At 38.4% G+C, this 19,175-nt stretch overlaps 1 protein-coding gene across 3 annotated transcripts in view; it reads left to right on the forward strand.

Annotated features, from left to right (window-relative positions):
* LOC125688097 (mitochondrial intermediate peptidase) overlaps positions 1-19,175 on the forward strand; it is a 67,423-nt gene that overhangs the window by 23,859 nt on the left and 24,389 nt on the right. For 2 of the 3 annotated variants that reach the window (XM_048933662.1, XM_048933660.1), the window contains exons 11-15: positions 2,765-2,918; positions 3,828-3,905; positions 4,355-4,559; positions 7,387-7,496; positions 14,718-14,792. In XM_048933662.1, coding sequence (XP_048789619.1) covers positions 2,765-2,918; positions 3,828-3,905; positions 4,355-4,559; positions 7,387-7,496; positions 14,718-14,792 — 622 coding nt within the window. The remainder of the gene's footprint in view (positions 1-2,764; positions 2,919-3,827; positions 3,906-4,354; positions 4,560-7,386; positions 7,497-14,717; positions 14,793-19,175) is intronic. The other variant, XM_048933661.1, reaches the window with a different exon arrangement.

Raw genomic sequence — 19,175 nt, forward strand, 5'->3', positions numbered from 1 at the left:
CGCTTGACCTGTTGGCCATACTTTTCCTAATGCAGCCCAGGATACCAGGATACTTTCTTAGCAGCAAGGACACATCACTTGCTCATGTTCAAGTTGATGTCAGCCAAGACTGCCACAACTGTGAGATGTTCAGCCGTCTGCCGGGTTAAACCACAGTAGTGTTAGACAGGACTGGACCCCGCTTTGACCCTGGGGTACTCCTCTAGTTACTGGCATCCAACGTGATTTTGTGCCATTCATCATCACCTTTTGCTTGTCTGTCCATTCTACCCATGCATCAGCAGTTTAACTATGCTGATTTTATGGGAGACAGTGCCAAAAGCCTTACTGAATTCTAGGTTGACTGCTTTCCCTCATCTCTAAGGCTACTCTTTTCATTGTAGAAGTGTATCACGTTGGTCCAGACCGTCTGTGCTGACTATTCCTGATGATTTTCTTCTCCTTCGTGTGCCTGGAAATGGTTTCTAGGATTAGCTGCTCCATCAGGAAAGATTATTGCTTTTCAGAAAATTCTTTGTAAGTTTGGCTTAATTTCATAAAGACTTTTCAAGGTCTCTACTACTGATGTTTTCATACCCTGTTTTCCTGCAGATGAAATTACTGTCAGAAGCTACGTGCTTAAATTTCCTGGAACTGCAGAAATCTGGTGGCCTGCTATGTGTGTGAAATGGTGGAGTTGAATGTTGATTTAATGAATTGTACGTTTGTATAATTTTATCATATGGTTTCTTTCTCCAGTTTTTGAGTACAGTCAGCTTTCTGCTCAAATTTGACCTGGAGGAAATTACATGGAAACCCTGGATGATATTGAATGGCTAGAGGAGGAGGATGTGAAGCTCCTAGATGAGCTGTGCACAGTCAGCATAGTTCTGGCAGGGCTAATGGAAATGAGCTCTGTGTGTAAAGCAGTATCTTCTATTCTTTACTGATCTGTAACTTATTACAGGAAATTTAACTTACCTGTTCTGCTTTCTTCTAGAGTTGTACTTCTTGTCTTTTTTCCTAACACTCTAAAGCAGCTTGTTTTTGTTCTTTTGGTATAAATGCTCTTTCTTGAGTAAGGAGGAAAATGCCTGTATTGCAGCATCCAGAGTGTAAGCGTTGCTATACATCTTGAAGAAGTTATGTCACTATAGTAGAGTCAAAATCTACTTTATTTTATGTGTTCTGATATAACTAAAAATACATTGAAATACATCAGCTTTAGCTTCTTGCACTTGTAGTTTGATAATAAGCAAAATCCTGTAACCGAGCATACCTGTATTTTCAGCAGATGTTGCCATAGCACTTCCATCATGTTGCTATAGCATGGGATAAAGGTAATATAAAGAATGCTGGAAGAATAAAACAAAATACAATGATATATTCAAGAACAAGTGCAGTGGTTTAGAGAGCTAATCCCACCCTGCTGTGCATCCCAGCGTATTGAAGCTGTCTGCTGAATTGGAGCTGCAGTTGTAAGCAGCATGTTGGCAAATGCAGCATCCCAAGTGGGATTGGTTCATAGAGCTTTTCTTTTGTGTGATGGGTGGGAGAGAAGTAAGGGTAAACAAATGGGTAGGGACTGGCTGACTCTTTCCCAGCTTATCTCTGACTAAGCCTTTTGATCATAGGCCATAAAATAGTGTGGTTTTAATGTTTGGTGTTCAGCTATTGTAGCCTAGCTGATGCATGTTTCAATCTCAATGGCTAGTTACCATGTCATTAAGAAGCAAAAGCACTAGGGTGTGAAAGAAGAAAGGAGATAGGAGGGATTGTGATTCTCTAGAGGTAAGAGAACAGTCTTTGCTCAGAGACCCCAGAAAGCCTAACATTTGGACTTCCTATGTGAATTGAGAGAGCAGGAACATTTTTGTCAGTTGGAGTGCATGCATGATTGCAAGCAGATTCTTCTGATTTTGTTACAGCTGAATGACTGAGCAGTTTTTCGTGATGGATTTGCAGGTTGTTTAATTTTTAGGGTCAGAGTCTTAGGAAGTTTGTGCCCAAGTATCAGTTGCATACACTCTAAGCTACTTCTGTAGTTGTTTTTCTTTCTTTCTTGGTTTATTGTATGCATGCAGACACACTGTGTTTTCTCCCAACATGTGTATTTTGTACTACACTGTCTTGAAAATATCAGGTTGTTTGATGTTAGCCTCAGGAAGCGTGGCCAAGTTTGAACTCCAAGCCACGCATTAAAATCTTCTCATCTTCACATGGCTTCAAACTGTGAGAGTTTCTGCATGGTTCAGAAAGTCCCTGGAGCTTGAGGTGTGATCTACATGTGGAGGGTGACTGAATCTCCCTGGCGTTCCTGTTTCTCCACTGGAAGACAAGCCTGTAGAGTCAGCACTTACTGGTTGTTTTTCTGCCCTCGCCGAGTACTTGGCCTACGCTGCAATCAAAGCCAGAGCCATTTTCTGGTCAGTAGCTTGGCACAGCCTGGGCATGGGAATGGCACCTGAGTGCCAGTGGCCTCGCATGGATCATAAGATACAGCCTGACCACCCATGACTTTGCCAGACTCAGTCTGTGCTACGTCCTCTCCACACCTCTGAAAATCAGTCCGCATTTGGTGAATTTGGTGTTCCAAACTGAATATATAAAGAAGTTATTGTGACGCACTGTGCCGTACCTCATCTGTGACTTAGTTTTGCTTTGAGAAATAAAGCCAGGCATAAAGCAGCCTTGTGAGGTTTATCTGGTTTATTTTGTCACAACCTATGACTTAGAGGTGAAAACTACAGCTCAGTTCAATCACTGGAACTGTTTTGGGTCTTAGGTACAACATTGATCCTGGCTTGTACTGTCCATTCTTCTCTCTTGGGGCCTGCATGGAAGGTTTGAATTCTTTGTTCAGTCAGCTCCTAGGAATCTCCCTTTATGCTGAACAAACACAGAGAGGAGAGGTTTGGTCTGAAGATGTTCGAAAGCTGGTAAGTGTTCAAGTTCCCAGCACCTGAATTAGATAAGAGCCTTTAAAAGCTGTGAATGAGTTCTTGAGTTACTTGGTTATCTATCAGAAGCAAACACTGACTGTCTAATTTTACTTGAAGATAGAATTCTGGGGCTTCCTGCTCTCAGTGCCTTTTGTATGGTTGCTATTTAATTGTCTTTGAAATATATCTATGTGCAAAGATTGCCTGAATCAGAATCAGTTTCTCTGTTCAGAGGTGACTTATATTACCTTTTTGTAGTCTCTGAATGTGTTCTTCTAGTTTTTTTTATTTTTAATTTGTAGGTGACTATAGATAATTGGAATGTTATATGTGTGTTAACAGTCATTTGTCTTTTTCTAATGCTTATTCTATGTCATCTTTACAGTTACATTAATGTTTAATATTGGTAAATACCAATTTTCTGCCCTCTTTTTGGTGGAGAATGGAAATAAGAACTTGTGCAATAACTTATTCATCAGTTCCCATATTCTTTTGTTGTCTTTGCTGCCTATATCGACTACCAAATCTTCACTTCTCTCCCACCACTTAGTTTCGTTGAGAACGGCTGTTCTTTATAGCCAGTGGGTCAATTACCCTTCCTTATTTTTATTTTAATTGTAAATCAACTTCTGTCACTGTTGACTTTTCAGAAGTCATTTAGGGGCTACAAGCAGTATTACTTCTAATTCTGACTAATTATTTTTGAGTAAGATACAGAAATGGCTCCAGTTTGAAGGACAAACTCTAACTCTTATTTATAACCTTGTTTACCAATGGATTTTACACGAGTCATTCCTGATTTATTTATCGTTTATACATTCTAAGTCTTTGGGTTAGAGTAGTATGACTTCAGCTTACAAATCTCATCAGTGCTTTCATTATGGATATTATACTTCTTTTCATCAGGCTGTTGTTCATGAAAATGAAGGTTTGCTAGGATACATCTACTGTGACTTCTTTCAACGACCTGATAAACCCCATCAGGTAATCTTTTATGGTCCAATTTTAGCTTGGATTTGACTAATGAGCATAGAGTTAGGGCCATTTGTGTTCGATCTTACTAAAAGATATCCAAGTAAATGTAAACACAAACAGTCTCTAATTTGAAATGTGGTTTCAGTTAAAATACTTCTGTGAGTAACTTTTCATTTGAGAGATGCCACCTGAAAAGCTGAACTCAGACTCTTTGTACTGCAGAATGCCAGGCACTATGAAATCTCTTAGAAATCTGTTTAGAGAAATGGGAGATTTTTAAACACCTACTTTCTGATCTAATATTTAGAAATGAAAACCTTTTGAAATTTTAATATGTGCTAAAGGTGAAAAATTAAGATGTAAAATATTTAAAATTTAAAATTCTACCTCGATTATTGTTCTAGTGTCATCGATATAATGGCATTTCCTGTCCATATATTTCCTTTTGTCTTTGAAAGGATTGTCACTTCACAGTTCGTGGAGGCAGGCTAAGGGAAAATGGAGAGTACCAGCTGCCTGTAGTTGTTCTTATGCTTAGCCTACCGCCTTCAACAAGGAATGCACCAACGCTACTAAGTCCTGGCATGATGGAGAACCTCTTCCATGAAATGGGGCACGCTATGCATTCTATGCTGGGACGGACTAGATACCAACATGTCACTGGTAAGCAGTTTAGAATAGTGATTTTTCTATTTTTAGTTGCATGTTTAATCAGATGATTGGAGAGGACATTTATTTATTCATACATATTTTAAAAAAAACAACAACCAATTACAAAACAAATGAAATTGTAGTTTCCTTATCTGAAGGATTATTTTATGCTTTATCGTGTTTATACTACACAACTGGTACTGAGGGAAGTCTATGTTAAAGTTCTGTGTTATGGTGTACCTCTGGAACAGGTTGCCCAGCCAGGTTTTGAATGCCCCCTCACTGAAAGCATTCAAGGCCAGGCTGGATGGGTCTTTGAGCAGCCTGGTCTGGTGGGAGGTGTCCCTGTCCATAGAAGGGAGTTGGAACTACAAGATCCTTAAGGTCTCTTGCAACCCAAACAATTCCGTGATTCTGTGATCAAATACTTTGTACTCAAAGACAAAGTGCTCTTTCTAAAGTCTTCCAGTTGAAGCTGAAATAGGCCAAACTATTTGTAAGTATGTTATTACTGGACATTGTAAAGGCAAAAAAAAAAAAAAAAAGTGTACTCTTTCAATGTAAGGTTTGAGTACCTCTGGAGGCAGTTTACTGCTCTCCCGCAGCCCTTCCACACACCTGGCCTCACTCTTGCAGATCTGTAGGGGTAAATGCATACCCAAAGTAGCCGCTTTAGTGAGGTTCTCCAGTTGTGGTGAATCGCGTGCATAATCATGTCAAGAAGACTTGAAAGGGCAGGAAATCGCTCATTTTGAGGCTTGGGCTTTTTGTGAGCTTGTGTAGGGTTTCAGAATTGCCTTAGGCAGTCCTGCTTCCTAAGGGGCTTCAATTCATAGCTAGCATTGCAAAAGCAGCATCAGAGGTTGGTTGTGTTGTTTCTCCAGAGAACAATTTTTTAGGGTTTGGAATGTGTGACAGTCAGATGGTTCATCCCAGTGATGTCTGTTAGAGGCCGACTGCTCTCATGAGACACCACAGTGGCAAAGAGTGGAAAAAAGATGATTGCAAGCTATTGCAAGAACAAAAATGTTTTAAATTCAAGTAAAGATGCATTGAGTTGTTTAAACCTTTCTTACTCCTCCCTTTCTTTTCTCATTAGCATTCCCAAATATTCAGGAGCCTATTCTGCTGCTGCTGAGCCCCAGACTCGCATAATGCTGTACATTTATGACTTAAGATATGCTTTCTTTTAAACTAATACGTAATTTTAATACATGGAAGATTTTTTTTAACCTAGCTTGTATTTCATTTTAATTTCCCCATGCAATAGAGAATGCCTGCAGTTGTTTCATAGAAGAACTCAATTACCCTTTCTGACTTTCAGATAATCTAATTGTTTAGGTTTCTTTTTAGTGGTTATAGAAAGATTTATATGATTTTATTAAGAAATATTGAGAAAGCATATACAGGCTAGAAGGGTGTTAGGGTAGTTCTACAGGCATTTGTTTTGAGACCAGCCTCAGTTAAGACTATTTCCTCCTGATTTTCAAACAAATAAAAGACAGTGCTAATGAAATGTAATGGCACAAAAGGATTAGGATATTGTATTAGAGGAGCTGGATGACTGAATATTGCACTGTTAGAAGTAAATTGTAATTCAGAATGACACAATGAAAGTCATTTGTTTAAAGAAGGCAAAAAGAATTTCTGTTTCAGATGTTTAAACAGTGAAGTGAAGGATAGCTGTTGTAAGTGCTAATGGAGAATTACAAGTAGCTGGTGACTGTGAAAGGCCAAATGTGATTTGAAAGTGTTTCTGTCGGAATTAAGTGTTTGATAGATGCAGAAAGATGTAGATGAAACCTTGTGCAGTGCTGAAGCATAGTTTCATGTCTCTGGTCTGAAGATGAATTCAAAATGGAGCAGCTACAGAGAAGAGATGTAGGATATTGTTTTTCTTAATTTAGGAGGTAAAAACCAGTCTGGGAAATGCAGTTAATACTAAAGAATGGTATTGGTCTGTAAATATAAACAAATTGTGAATTCAGTTAAAAATTAGAGAAAGATTGGTAAAAACTAAATGAGTGGTTTAGCAAAAAATAGGCTTCAGGAAGGAATAGCAAAGCAAAAGACATTACATTTAAGACTGGATTTGAATGTTGGCATTGCCTCTAGCACATGGGGATAGATGTGATGACCTGGTAGGTTTGTTATTCAAACAGCAGCTTCGTGCACCCCTACATTTAATTTAGAAATCAGAAATTGGTTTGGTGATGTATTATACTTCTTAATAACTTTGATTGTGTGAGATGCTGGTAAAGGTTAGAGTAAAGAAGATTTTGGATAAAATGCTTTTTGAAGGTACTAACTGCAGAGACACTACCTCTGCATTTATTCAGAACATGTCTTCAATCTACAAGAGTTTTCCTTGGATGAATGACTTTGTGTTGTAAAATAAGGCTAATATAAAGCATAAGTAAGCTCAGCAAACTGATGGAAGGTAAAAATTGTAATTGTGAATGGGATTAAAGCAGTGTTTTATTTACATGGTAGTTTGATTTAGGTTTAGAACACTTAAATAGATTCCATGTTTCATGTAGGGCCAGTTTGGCTGCAGTCTGGTTTAGTTTAAAAAGGGTGTGATCCAGAGCTTTATAAGGTGCCTCACCCAGCTGTTCAAATATTTTGTTTTACTTTGTGATTTATAGTAAAATGTGTAGGATTATAATGAAGCTTTTCTGGCAGTATGTACAATAAAGCTATGGAAAGGAAAGAAATGAAAGAACATTAAAGTTCACTGAAAGGCCAAACAGAAAATTGCAAAGCTTTTTGGAAAGAGTTAACTGTTTGTGTTAATAGAAATGGCAGATGCTAATGTGTTCAATTATTCTACCTTTAGGAACCAGATGTCCTACTGATTTTGCTGAAGTTCCCTCTATTCTGATGGAGTACTTTGCGAATGACTATCGAGTGGTTAACCAATTTGCAAGGCATTATAAAACTGGACAGGTAGGGAAAACATGTAAATTATTGAAAATAGGAATAAATGTCACATTTTTGTTTGTTAGTACTGTTAAATAGAAACAAAAAGAGATGATAACCTAATGTAATGTTATAATTTTAATTTATCAGAAGAAAAAGTTTCTATTCTTATTGCAGAAAAGCTGAAAGTAATCTGTTAAATAATAACAGATCCTAAAATCTAAAGTTCTGTTAAAATAGTTAAAATTTCTCTTTTTCCTACAAAGGTTGCATTGTTTCTGCATTACACAAACCTAGTCTTGTAGGTGAAGTTTTGTGTGTTGTTTTAATTTAATTACAGGTAAGTTACGACAGAAGTAGTCATTCCACATCAAACTGTCTAAAGTCTGTTTTAAAATGAAGCTTAGATAACAAATCATGAAAATAAATGGAGATGATCTGCAGTGTTTAAAAGCTCTCATTTTTAACACAGTGAAGGGTAGTGGTTGAAAGGTTTTGTGATGAAATGGGAACTGCTTAATTTAAGATATGATACATGTAGATTTTGACAGTCAGGAATCTCTGCATTAAAACTGCAGTCCTTTTTGCATAAAGCTATTCTATGCAAGTTTAATTTAAGCATCTGCTTTTAACATAAAATGTATAAAATATTGCTGTCTGGGACAGTGACTTTCAGTGGTTGCTTAATTATTCATGCATGCCACCATGATGTGATTTAGATTTGTACAACCATTTCAGAGATACAAACCAGAAAAGAATAAGCAAAGATGTTTTTACTGTTCTTTTGACTGAGGCTAGTTCCAGAGATGAAAATATACTCAGATGTGACGATTGAATAGATTACTTACCAATGGAAAAACAAGAAAGCCTTTTACGTTGTGTAGTATTAAGATTCATTTAAGTTTTATCCAGTACTAAGCATTTAGTATGTTTCTCGGTAATGAAAGTGGGATTATGTTTGCCTCTGCTATAACAGCTAATTAGAAAAGTAGGTTGCATAATGTCTATTTCAATAACTATAATGTGAGAAATCAGTTCCGCAGGTCTCCTTAACACCTAGAATTGAAAGTACTCAGTTCAGGAGTGTGCATCGCTTGTATGTTTGAATCCACACAGCAAATTGCTACTTCCTGGTGTCCACTCTACAGTTCAGGTAGTGCTGAAACATTGTGGAGCAAATCCAATTGCATATGAATTCAGACAGTGATCTTAAATAGAACATCTGAAAGAGATTTATGGAACATTTTTTATGGCTCTGCCTTTCCAAAATGGCTTGACAAAACTAAACCATGTTTAGTTGCAGTGCAGAATTGTAGAACCAAGCACAGTGTGCCATTTGGCATTTTCAAAAAAAAAAAAAATCTTCTCTTTATTGGTGGTAAAATCTTGCCCTTTCAGAGTTTTCACAGAATCACAGAATTGTAGGGGTTGGAAGGGACCTCCAGAGATCATCGAGTCCAACCCCCCTGCCAAAGCAGGTTCCCTACAGCAGGTCGCACAGGTAGGCATCCAGGCAGGTCTTGAACATCTCCAGAGAAGGAGACTCCACCACCTCCCTGGGCAGCCTGTTCCAGTGCTCCGTCACCTCACTGTAAAGAAGTTCTTGCGCACATTTGTGCGGAACTTCCTATGCTGCAGTTTCCGGCCGTTTCCCCTTGTCCTGTCTCCACTCACCACTGAAAACAGTCTGGCCTCGCCATTCTGCCCCCCACACCTTAGATATTTATAGACCTGGATCAGGTCCCCTCTCAGTCTTCTTTTCTCAAGGCTGACATGTTGACATTTAGTCTTGAAGAGTGACAAGAATGGATTTTGCTGGAAGATGAGTACAGGAGTCTGAAACTGCTGTTTTAGAGTGTATTTTTAAATCATTACCCAACTTACATAAATCTGCTTTTGCTTATGTTGATCATCTAAGCTGAGCTAAAGAATCTGATACTGGATTTCTGTGTCTGTCACTTAAATACAAACAGATTGAAGTCATTTTTCTGTTCTTGAAACTCAGAATTACTTTTATCCATTGTGTATATCTTTCAAAAGTACTTGGAATAGAAGAATCCTGCTCTCCTATGTTTACAACTGTGTAGAAAACCATTTGAATTTTACTTTTACTATGTTTGTTCCCTGCCTTTTCTTTTCTTTTTTTTTTTTTTGTATGTGTGAATGGAGATGTTAAAATATTTTTTCTCTAGGTTTTCAGTTACTTGAAAGAAAAAATAGCCCATTTTACCCTTTTTCCAGGAGGGAGTAAGATGTGGGTAAAACAGTTTAAATGTGAAATTTGTGAAGCTGTTTCATCCAAATGTTCTTACAAACAAGAACACCTAGTTTCTTATAAATGAAGAGACTGAGCTTTTCTGTACCAGAAACAGCACCACCATAGCTTTACTGGGTGTTGACAAAAGGAGGGTTTTTGACTGACCTAACTAATGGATGCAGCATTGCAGAAAATTTGAAAAATTGTGGTGAATTGCTCCATTTATGCTGTAGTTTTTGCATATATGTATTGAATTAGGTGATGACATTTTTAACACTCCTACTGGAGATAATTATGTCAGAATGACTTTCAAACATAATCTCAGCTTCTGATGGCCTTTGCCATGTGAGCAAATTGTAGAGAGACTGGTCCTGCCTCAGCTGCAGTTCTTACTGAGGAGGGAAAAGGTGCGTGCACTATTTTGATTGTAAAGCATGCAGGCAGTTGAAAACTGTTTTTTTAAAGTAGTGTTGCAGAAAGAAAGGATGTAGTGGACAGGCTTTCAAAGATGTGAATATATTATGCGTATATGTACACGGATCTTGAGGATATGATCCAAAGTCCGTTGAAGGAAAGCCTGTTTCTGCTTGGTGTGCATTTTGGATAGTTCTGCTGCTGCGTACTGAGGAGCTCAAAAGCTTGCAAATTCTAATGGCAAAAGGAGCAAGTCTTGTGAATTTAGTTCAAAAAGCTGGCCAGCACTAAAATATTTTTCCTGGATAACTGAAAATGAAAAAATCCCAAGGAAAAAAAAAAAACAACAACAAGGGAATAGGGAAAACTATATTAATTAGTTACTCGAACTGAATTATTCAGGTAAGCTCACTAACTCAAGCCATACCAAAGTGTAGTTGTTACAATGTTAAGCAGACAATCTGGTGAATGTGTACCATTCTGTATCACAGTGTTTAATTTTGTTTGTTACATGTACAGATATGTGGTAGGTCTGTTGAGCTAAATCATTTTAAGCTTGTGTGTCTTTGGAGGCTCTCTTGAACAAAGGCCAGTATTTCAGCTGTTCAAATTTGAACCGACTTCATTTTTCACAGAGATGGAATTACAAAGGCAGTATTGTGCTATCATGATTACAGAAAGAATCCCACAGATAGTAAACAGTCCTAACGTGTCCCTGTTACAGCAGTAAGGAGTTAAGCCTGCTTTGAGAATTTGGAACACAGGGAATTTTGTTCTTTTAGCCACCATTGCAAACAGGCTAAAAAATACGTGCCAAGATCTGAAGGTTATTTAATCTAAAAGGATGGAAAAATGGAACCCAAAGTAAAGCATGTAATATTTAAATTTGAAAAATGCAACAATTATTCCATTAAAATAACCGAAGCTCACTGAGGTCTTTCTTTTAGAATGATGACAATTTGATTTTATCAGATAGCTCATCTTTCAGAATAGGTAAAATAATACTACTGATGCATTTTTTCTTCAATCAGCTACTCATTAAGAGGCTCTATGAGGCTGTAACAGAGTATGGAGAAAAGGTTTCTATTGCCTGCCACAGTTCGTCTTCCATAGTATAATTAAGACTTCAGTGTATCCATATGCCTGACATTTGCAGAAATAAGCTTTGAAGCTGTGGTCTTTCAGAAACTCTCTGGAGTTTAATTTTAGTTCACTGAAATGTTGAATTTTAAACTCCCAGAGGAATAAGTTCAAGTTCTTGAATTTAATCTAATTTTTGCCAGGCAAATTCTTCTTCACTTGTGAATTATGATCAGACCATAGTCTTTGAGCCTGATCATTAGCACTTACTGGTGTAAACGAAGAAACATTTCTGTCTTTCATTTATAGCTTTAGCATTGATTGATTTCAACAAAAGAACATTTATACTTTTCTCACATCCTTTTTTTCAATAGGTATTGTCAGAAGAGTTATTTGTGATTTCCTGTTAATTTTAATCTGCTTAAGCAGTAGAGCTTGCTCTCTCCAGGGCAGAGATGATCTGCATTGTTTGCTTGATATTCATATGGCTGTAAAACAGATGAAAGATTTCCTGGAGGTTCTTGGCATTACCTCTATTTCAGTGGATCTCTTACAGGTGCTGCTAAGCCATCCTCTGTGGAAAGTGACCTGGGCAGCTTTGAACGTTCCTTTTAGTTATGACCCTGGAATCTCTAAAGAGCATTTCTGTCTTTCCCTTCAGGACTTTGGTCTAGAATATGACATAAGCAGAACAGAAGGAACAAAGGGATGAATGCAGAGGCTGCCTTTTCAGCAGTCATCCTTGAGGTCAAGCTATTTGCCATAGAGTGATTTTTTTTATTTGATGGAGAGACTGTAAGAAATGCTCAGCTGTGAGCTGGGAATCAGAGCTGCTACAGTTGTTTCTTTGGCTGGGTCTCCCAGGAAGCATGCGGTGTTTGTCCGCGTCGCCAAACCTTGCTGCTCTGCCCCAGTGAACAGGGAACTTGAATTTCCCAAATCATGAAGGTCTGTGTGACTGTGGTTTACCAAAATGTCAATTAGCAAAGTCTAAGTGTTTTGGATTTTTTTTTTCCTATTTATTTTGTGTACCAGATGAAAGTCTGTACACTTCACTTCCTCTTATCATTATTTAATGTAGCTGAAATATAAAGTTGAAAATCCATTATGGTGAGGAGCTGGTTTGATGCTACTGGTGGGAATGCTCTTGGCCTTAACACTCTTAAATTTTAACTGTGCAAAATATACATATTTGCTATTGCCAAGTTTTTGGAAGTTTAGCTTTTTCACACTGAAGAATTACAATCAGTGAATTCCTGTACAGTTTTCTCATGCTTTACTATATAAAAAATACAAGTGCTTCTCAAAGAAATTAGTTTTGTTTAATTTCACACTGTACTACTTCACTAGGAAGTGAACACCTCCAGAGATTCGGTGCTTAATAATGAAATACATTCAAAATTGTTTAGTTTTCCTTACACAGTGGCTTCTCCCATGACAGCTGAAACTGTGTTATTGCAAACTCGCGTGTGCTTTAGTAGTAGGATGGAGAGTCATTGAAATGCTTGCCTCCCTTGGCTTATGTAGAAGGATAAGACAACACATGTCCGTAGAACCAGGAGAATTGCCCAGGCGTAACATTTACTGCCATTTCCATTATTCTGTTGCTTCTTGCTTTAGTAAGTTTTCTACATCGTTAAATATCAACTCTTTGAAAGGGTTGATAACTGCAGGACAAGGGGAAATGGTTTTAAGTTGAGGGTGGGAAGATTTAGGTTGGATGTCAGGGGGAAGTTCTTTGTAGAGAGAGTGGTGAGGTGCTGGAACAGGCTGCCCAGAGAGGCTGTGGATGCCCCGTCCCTGGAGGTGTTCAAGCCCAAGTTGGATGGGGCCCTGGGCAGCCTGGACTGGTATTAAATGGGGAGGTTGGTGGCCCTGCATGTGGCAGGGAGGGAGCTTGATGATCCTTGAGGTCACTTCCAACCCTGGCCATTCTGTGATTCTGTGAAATAATATTTTGAACAATTCTAAATCCAGTGTGGAATGTCAAGATATTCAGCAACTAACATCTTTATTACAGCCTGTTTACTCTTGTTTTGGTAGCCCGAAATCTTAGTGTGATCTGAAAGTCAATTAATATATTTGGGAAGGGTAAATGCTGACCTAACATGGATACACTGTAGGATAGACTTTATGTTCATTGCTTCATTTCTGTGTGCTGAAATTTAACAGCTGCACATATTTATGACAGGCAAAATAGTGGGTGTTGTTCTATCCCATTCTTGACCCAGCTAACATTTGTCTTGGAGAAGAGGTTACGAGCCTTGGCAAGTTACTGCATAAAACAGCTGTGCAATTTGAGAGTTTTCCTTATCTCCTTTAACTTCCAGATTCCACAGAGTTAATTGATAACGTTTTCCTCACCTACATGTTACTTCCCCAGAGTTAGTTTTTTCTTCTATGAACATTAACACCGTTTGTCTTGAAGTAATATCATTTTCACAGAGTCTGAACATAACAGCTCTGCCATCAGTATCTGTAAACTTTGATGTATTATTTCTTAAACTCTTCAACACGGTGTACTATTGTAGGTATGCTTTTACAGTTCAGTGTAATACCAAACATCTGTAATGCATTATACAACATGTAATAACTTTTAAAATATTTCAGCAAGGGCACAGTTATTTTAGCCATATTTAACATGTTTGTTAATAAAACTGCTGGCAAAAAAGAGAAAATGCTTACTAAGAAAAACATCTATTGAAAAGCTTCAGAAGCAGCAGAAGAAGTCTGAGGTCAAGCATTCATATACAGACATTCTTAATATCTGTATATTCTTAATATCTGTATATATCTGTATACCTATACAGATATTCTTAGTCTTTGGATGCATTTATAAATATCTGGATAGAAAGTAAAGAGGAGTTTGCTTAATGACTTGAAAAATGTCCCACTTTCAGTCTGTGGTGGCATGGATAATTTTACTGCCACAGGTGTGGAATAAGTTCAACTTTGTTAAAAATTTCAAGGGATGAATACTGACTAATCAATGTGACCTGACATATCTTTGCAGGTAAGGGTAAAAGGCCACATGCTGTCCCATTTGATCATATAAAAACTCTGCTGGCTCTGTGGAAGTTAAGAAAGTCTAAACGAGCTACGCTCAAAGACAGTGGGAGCATCTATTGTAACATCTACTTTGAGGATTAGTCAGGATGACCTGTGGGGACTTGATCTGCCCAATCCATTGTTCTTTATTTCTAAAGATAGTCGTATATTTTTAACAGACATCTAAGAGAACATGGGAACATTTCATAGAAGAACAAACACTGGGATTTGATTGCTATGTAAATTATTGCTGATATCTCAAGTTCCCATTTCATGCTTTAGCAAATGAGATTTCATTCCTCATTTTTAATTCCTCAATGCAATGCGTTTCAAAGATGTTTTTAGTATTGCCAAGTCCTTTTTTCCTCTCTCAGTCTCTTTTAATAGTAAGTGCACTATTAACAAATTTACAACAATTCTAAATGTGTTCTGATTTTTTTTTTTTAAAGCCACTACCAAAAAACATGGTGTCAAGACTGTGTGAGTCCAAAAAGGTGTGTGCTGCAGCTGATATGCAACTCCAGGTATTGTCTTTGTGTTCTAATGGGACACACATTTTCTATATAGAAAACATGCAGAAAGTATTTTAACTTTTCTTAACATTTTAATGTAGATATCTTACCTAGATGTGTAAAAATTAGTGAAAAGGATTTCATTTTGATACTCATTTTCATGCTTGTTTTCATTAACATATTCTATGATCAGAGGTCTGGAGTGCATCCCTTATGAAGACAGGCTGAGGGAGCTGGCCTGGAGAAGAGAAGGCTGCAGGGTGACCTCATAGTGGCCTTCCAGTATTTAAAAGGGGATTATAAACAGGAAGGGAATCAACGTTTTTACTCGGGAGGTAGTGATAGGACAACTGGGAATGGTTTTAAGCTCAAGGAGAGAAGGTTTAGATTAGATGTCGGGGGAAGTTGTTCACAGAGAGGTGGTGAATTGCTGGCACAGGCTGCCCAGAGAAGCTGTGGATGCCCCATCCCTGGAAGTGTTCAAGCCCAAGTTGGAGGGGCTCTGGGCAGCGTGGTCTAGTACCAGATCTGGAGGTTGGTCGCTCTGCGTGTGTCAGGAGGGCTGGAACTTGATGATTCTTGGGGTCCCTTCCAATCCAAGCCATTCTGTGATTCTTTGATTCTAAAACTAAGTGTATAAATGTAAAGGAAAACATCTTGAAAACCACAGCTTTCAAAGAGGACCAAAGTACCAGTGTTTCCAGATGTGGTTTACAATTGTGTTCTTAAATTTACAAAATCATTCAGGGAGAGCTCTTTGCAGTAGAAAAAGTATTGTGTGCCTTTGGATCATTAAATGAGAATGAGAGATAAACCTTAGTCAAATTATCTTGTTTCTGCAGGTCCACTATGAAAGTGACAACTTGCTGCTAAAAGACAACTAGTTACCAAAATTGGTGACTGAACTGCAGCTGTACAACTTCCCTCTCTCAGTGTTCGGGGCAGTAATTAAATCCATATGTCTTTATTTTCTGAGGACAGATGTGATTGATCAGTCATTCTCATAAACACATTTTCACTGTCACTTTTCTTCAAAGAAAGAAAAGAAACTTAGAGTATTATCTTGTCTATATAAATATTGTTTTCCAGTCCTGCTAGGGCAGTTCTCTGTTGTGAACAGTAACACTATAGCATTCAGCCACATTTTTTTTTTTACAGTGGGAGTTTGGCTGCATTTAGCTCCAAGCTTCTGCTGTGGAATTTTTATAAATTCATTTTCTCCTCTTTTTCTTTCCCCCTAAATCAAAAGCATTTTCTTGCTACAGCTGGCCTAGTGCTTAGGTGATGCGACTCTGCTGATCCCTTAATAAAAGATTGCCATTGTTTTTGAAATGAGGAAAGAAACAATTCCAAAGATCATCCCCTTGTAAATTTTCTGTTTGAAAAGTATGCAGATGATCTCAGCGATGTGCACAAACATGAGTTGTGCTGGTTAACTGAAGTTGATTTAAAAGAAAAACTTGGTTAAATATTTGCACTTTGCTCTTTGCCATAATTTGTAGTGATTTAAAACTGATCAGAATACTTGAGCATGGACCTGTAAATGTAGACATGTCAAATGCATGAATCAAAACCAGACTGTTTCCAGGATATACATGTATTTTTCACTGGTTAAACTTAAACAGGTTTTTGACACGTGCTTTCAGTGTGGTGCTGGTTTTCGCTGGCCAGTGTTGACTGTGCAGGCAGTGTGAGCCTGGAGGGTAATACCTGAAGCTATTCTGAGCCCTCTCAGCAGGTCTGATTTTGAAATGCACATTTTTCACTCTGGAAGAGTCTCATGTAGAGATAGCTGAGAATCCAGGAAGAGTGTGGTCAAGAGTATGTTTAATTTGCGTAGGAGTTTTTGGAGAAGAAAGCAATTCTGGATCAAAAGAAAATTTATGCTGAGAACGCTTAATGGAGGACCTCTGTACATAAAGTCCACCAGCATCAAGTAATTTGCCAGTGTACAGTCTGCTAATCATCAAAGTGATGGAACAAGTACTTCCACGTGCATTCTTTTATTCTGTGTCTGTACCATTGATATGCCCATCAATTACAGGTGGCCCAGAGAGCTTGTGGATGCCCCATCCCTGCAGGCATTCAAGGCCAGACTAGATGTGGCTCTGGGCAGCCTGGTCTAGTGGTTGGCGACCTTGCACCAATAGCAGGGGGTTGAAACTAGATGATCTTTGACCAGACCATTGTATGATTCTGTGAAATGGATTTATTTTCAACTTTTAATATATTTTTGCTATAACACTGTCAGGGTTTGAGACCAAATAAACCACATTGGGGCGATAAGGATAACAAGAATAACTGTCTGTCACAGGTACATGAACAAATGACACAATGTTCCTGTCCTGCAGCAGGGGAGGTGGCACACTCCATGATGGTGGGGATCACCACTGTGGTGATCTCATGGGCTAAGCTGTGTGATCTCCCTGCTGCTGTTAGCCCTCAGGGGCATCTTCCCCCTCCTGTGAGGCTGCTGCTACCTCTGTCCTCGGGTAACTCCAGCCCTGTAGATTTAGAAGTAGGGAGAGAAAACCCAGCTCTTTTGGAATCAAATTCCTGTGGTGCCTGGTAAGTGACTGGTGCTGGCAGTGATGCAGCGATTAAGCAGGCTGTTTGCCCTCAAATTGCTCATGTAACTACAGTTCAGCCAGTCTCAACCCCTGCCAAACTACCACAATGCCACACGGAATGATATTAGTCATTTCCTACTTTCAGCACCGTATTTTTGGAGTTTCCAATTATAATGCCTGCAGAAGTATGCACTCATTTAAAAAAAAAAAAAAAAAAAAAAGATTGGCTGGCCATTTTCTTTATTAATTAAGAAAAAATGTTCCAGAGAAGTTGGTTGTGTGGCAAATATAAAGTTCACACATTCCTTTGTATAACCATTGTTACTATTGTTAATGTAAAAATATAATAACCGATTGAATAAAAACGTATTTTAATCTGTAGATGCCCAAGTATGTATATAGCACTAAATATGTGGTCTAAAAAGACTGCGATTAATGACTATGCCTTTTTTGCAGGCTTTGCAGTGAGTATATTCTGTATTGATGACCAGATGCTTTGCAGGATTTGACCTTTAAAAGAATTCAAAATGCTTGCAAATTTTTGCAGCAGGAGGAAAAATGCCTAAAGGTCTTTTTGTTGTCCTTTCAGAAAATAAGTCTATTGTCATGGGACAATAAGAAATAACACTGGTTTTTTTCATTATAAAATCTCTCTGTTTTCTTCCAGCTCATGTAATCACTTAGCCAAGAGGAAAGATACAGGAATCTCTATGTTCAGAAAGCCTTTGCCATACAGCATCTTTCAGTCAGCAGTAACTTCACTGGAAGATCCGTGACTATTTACATATGAATAGTAATTAAGTGGACAGGGAGTGAGAAAGAAGTGCAGAATTGAGTTAAGCTGATACATAATGTCACTGCAGAAAGGAAAGACTGCACGCACATAGATAACTACTTGATGGCCTTTTTATATTTTTAGGTCCTTTGGGAAATGTATTTTACTGCAAGTAGAAATGGTTGTCTAACTGCTGCTTAATGTTAAGTGTTAGCATGCTCCTCAGCTGTATTATCTAAAATCCTGTGGACCTGGGATATGTCTCCTTTTCCCATTTCAAAGGCCTGAGTAAACATGCAGAACTGTGGTTCATAGATGGGAATGCTTATGGATATAAAGTTCATCCAAGTTTATTTTCGGGGATGGATTTTTTTTACAATGCTTTCCAGGTGGCCTGGCTCATAGCTTGCTTCCCACGCTTTACATGTGCCAGGATCAGGGGAAAGCTTATAGCTGGCTTCAGTGACTCATTTCCCTTGCTCTCTAACACTGCATTGTTCTTTAGGCAGGCCATTTCACCGGCCTTCAGCTCCTGTTTCCCCACTTCCTGGCTGTGAGTTGAGGTATTGCTCCAGTTCTCTGACCACAAGCTACTTGACTCCTAATTTTCCTTTAGGAAGGGTCCTCCACCACACAGTCTGCTTCGTCTTGTGCGGAGCAGTAGGAGCAACTGCAAACTGGTCCTAACAAAACAGGGAGTTAGAAAAACAGAAGATCAAGGCTGAGCTGAAGCAGGATGCCAAATTCTGTGAACAGATGCTGAAGTGCCTGGTATTTGGTTTGGGTTTTTGGAGAGGAAGGGATGTCAGTGTGAAATAACTTGTGCTGAGCCAGGGAGGCCTAGGCTGATTGAAGAAAGTGAGTCTTACTGGGCTGTCAGTTCAGCTTGTTTTCAGACCTATTCATGGTGCTTACCATTGGTAATATTCTCAATCGCCCTTGCAACTGTAAGTGCTGTCACTTTTCTTAAAGAGCTAGGGACTTGCTCTGCTTTGTCTGTTTGGCGTTTGTTAAGTACCTAAATCTCTTGCTCAGTGTCTCTATTTAGGA

Source organism: Lagopus muta, chromosome 1 (genome assembly GCF_023343835.1).
Source record: "Lagopus muta isolate bLagMut1 chromosome 1, bLagMut1 primary, whole genome shotgun sequence".
Classification (NCBI taxonomy): Eukaryota; Metazoa; Chordata; class Aves; order Galliformes; family Phasianidae; genus Lagopus; species Lagopus muta.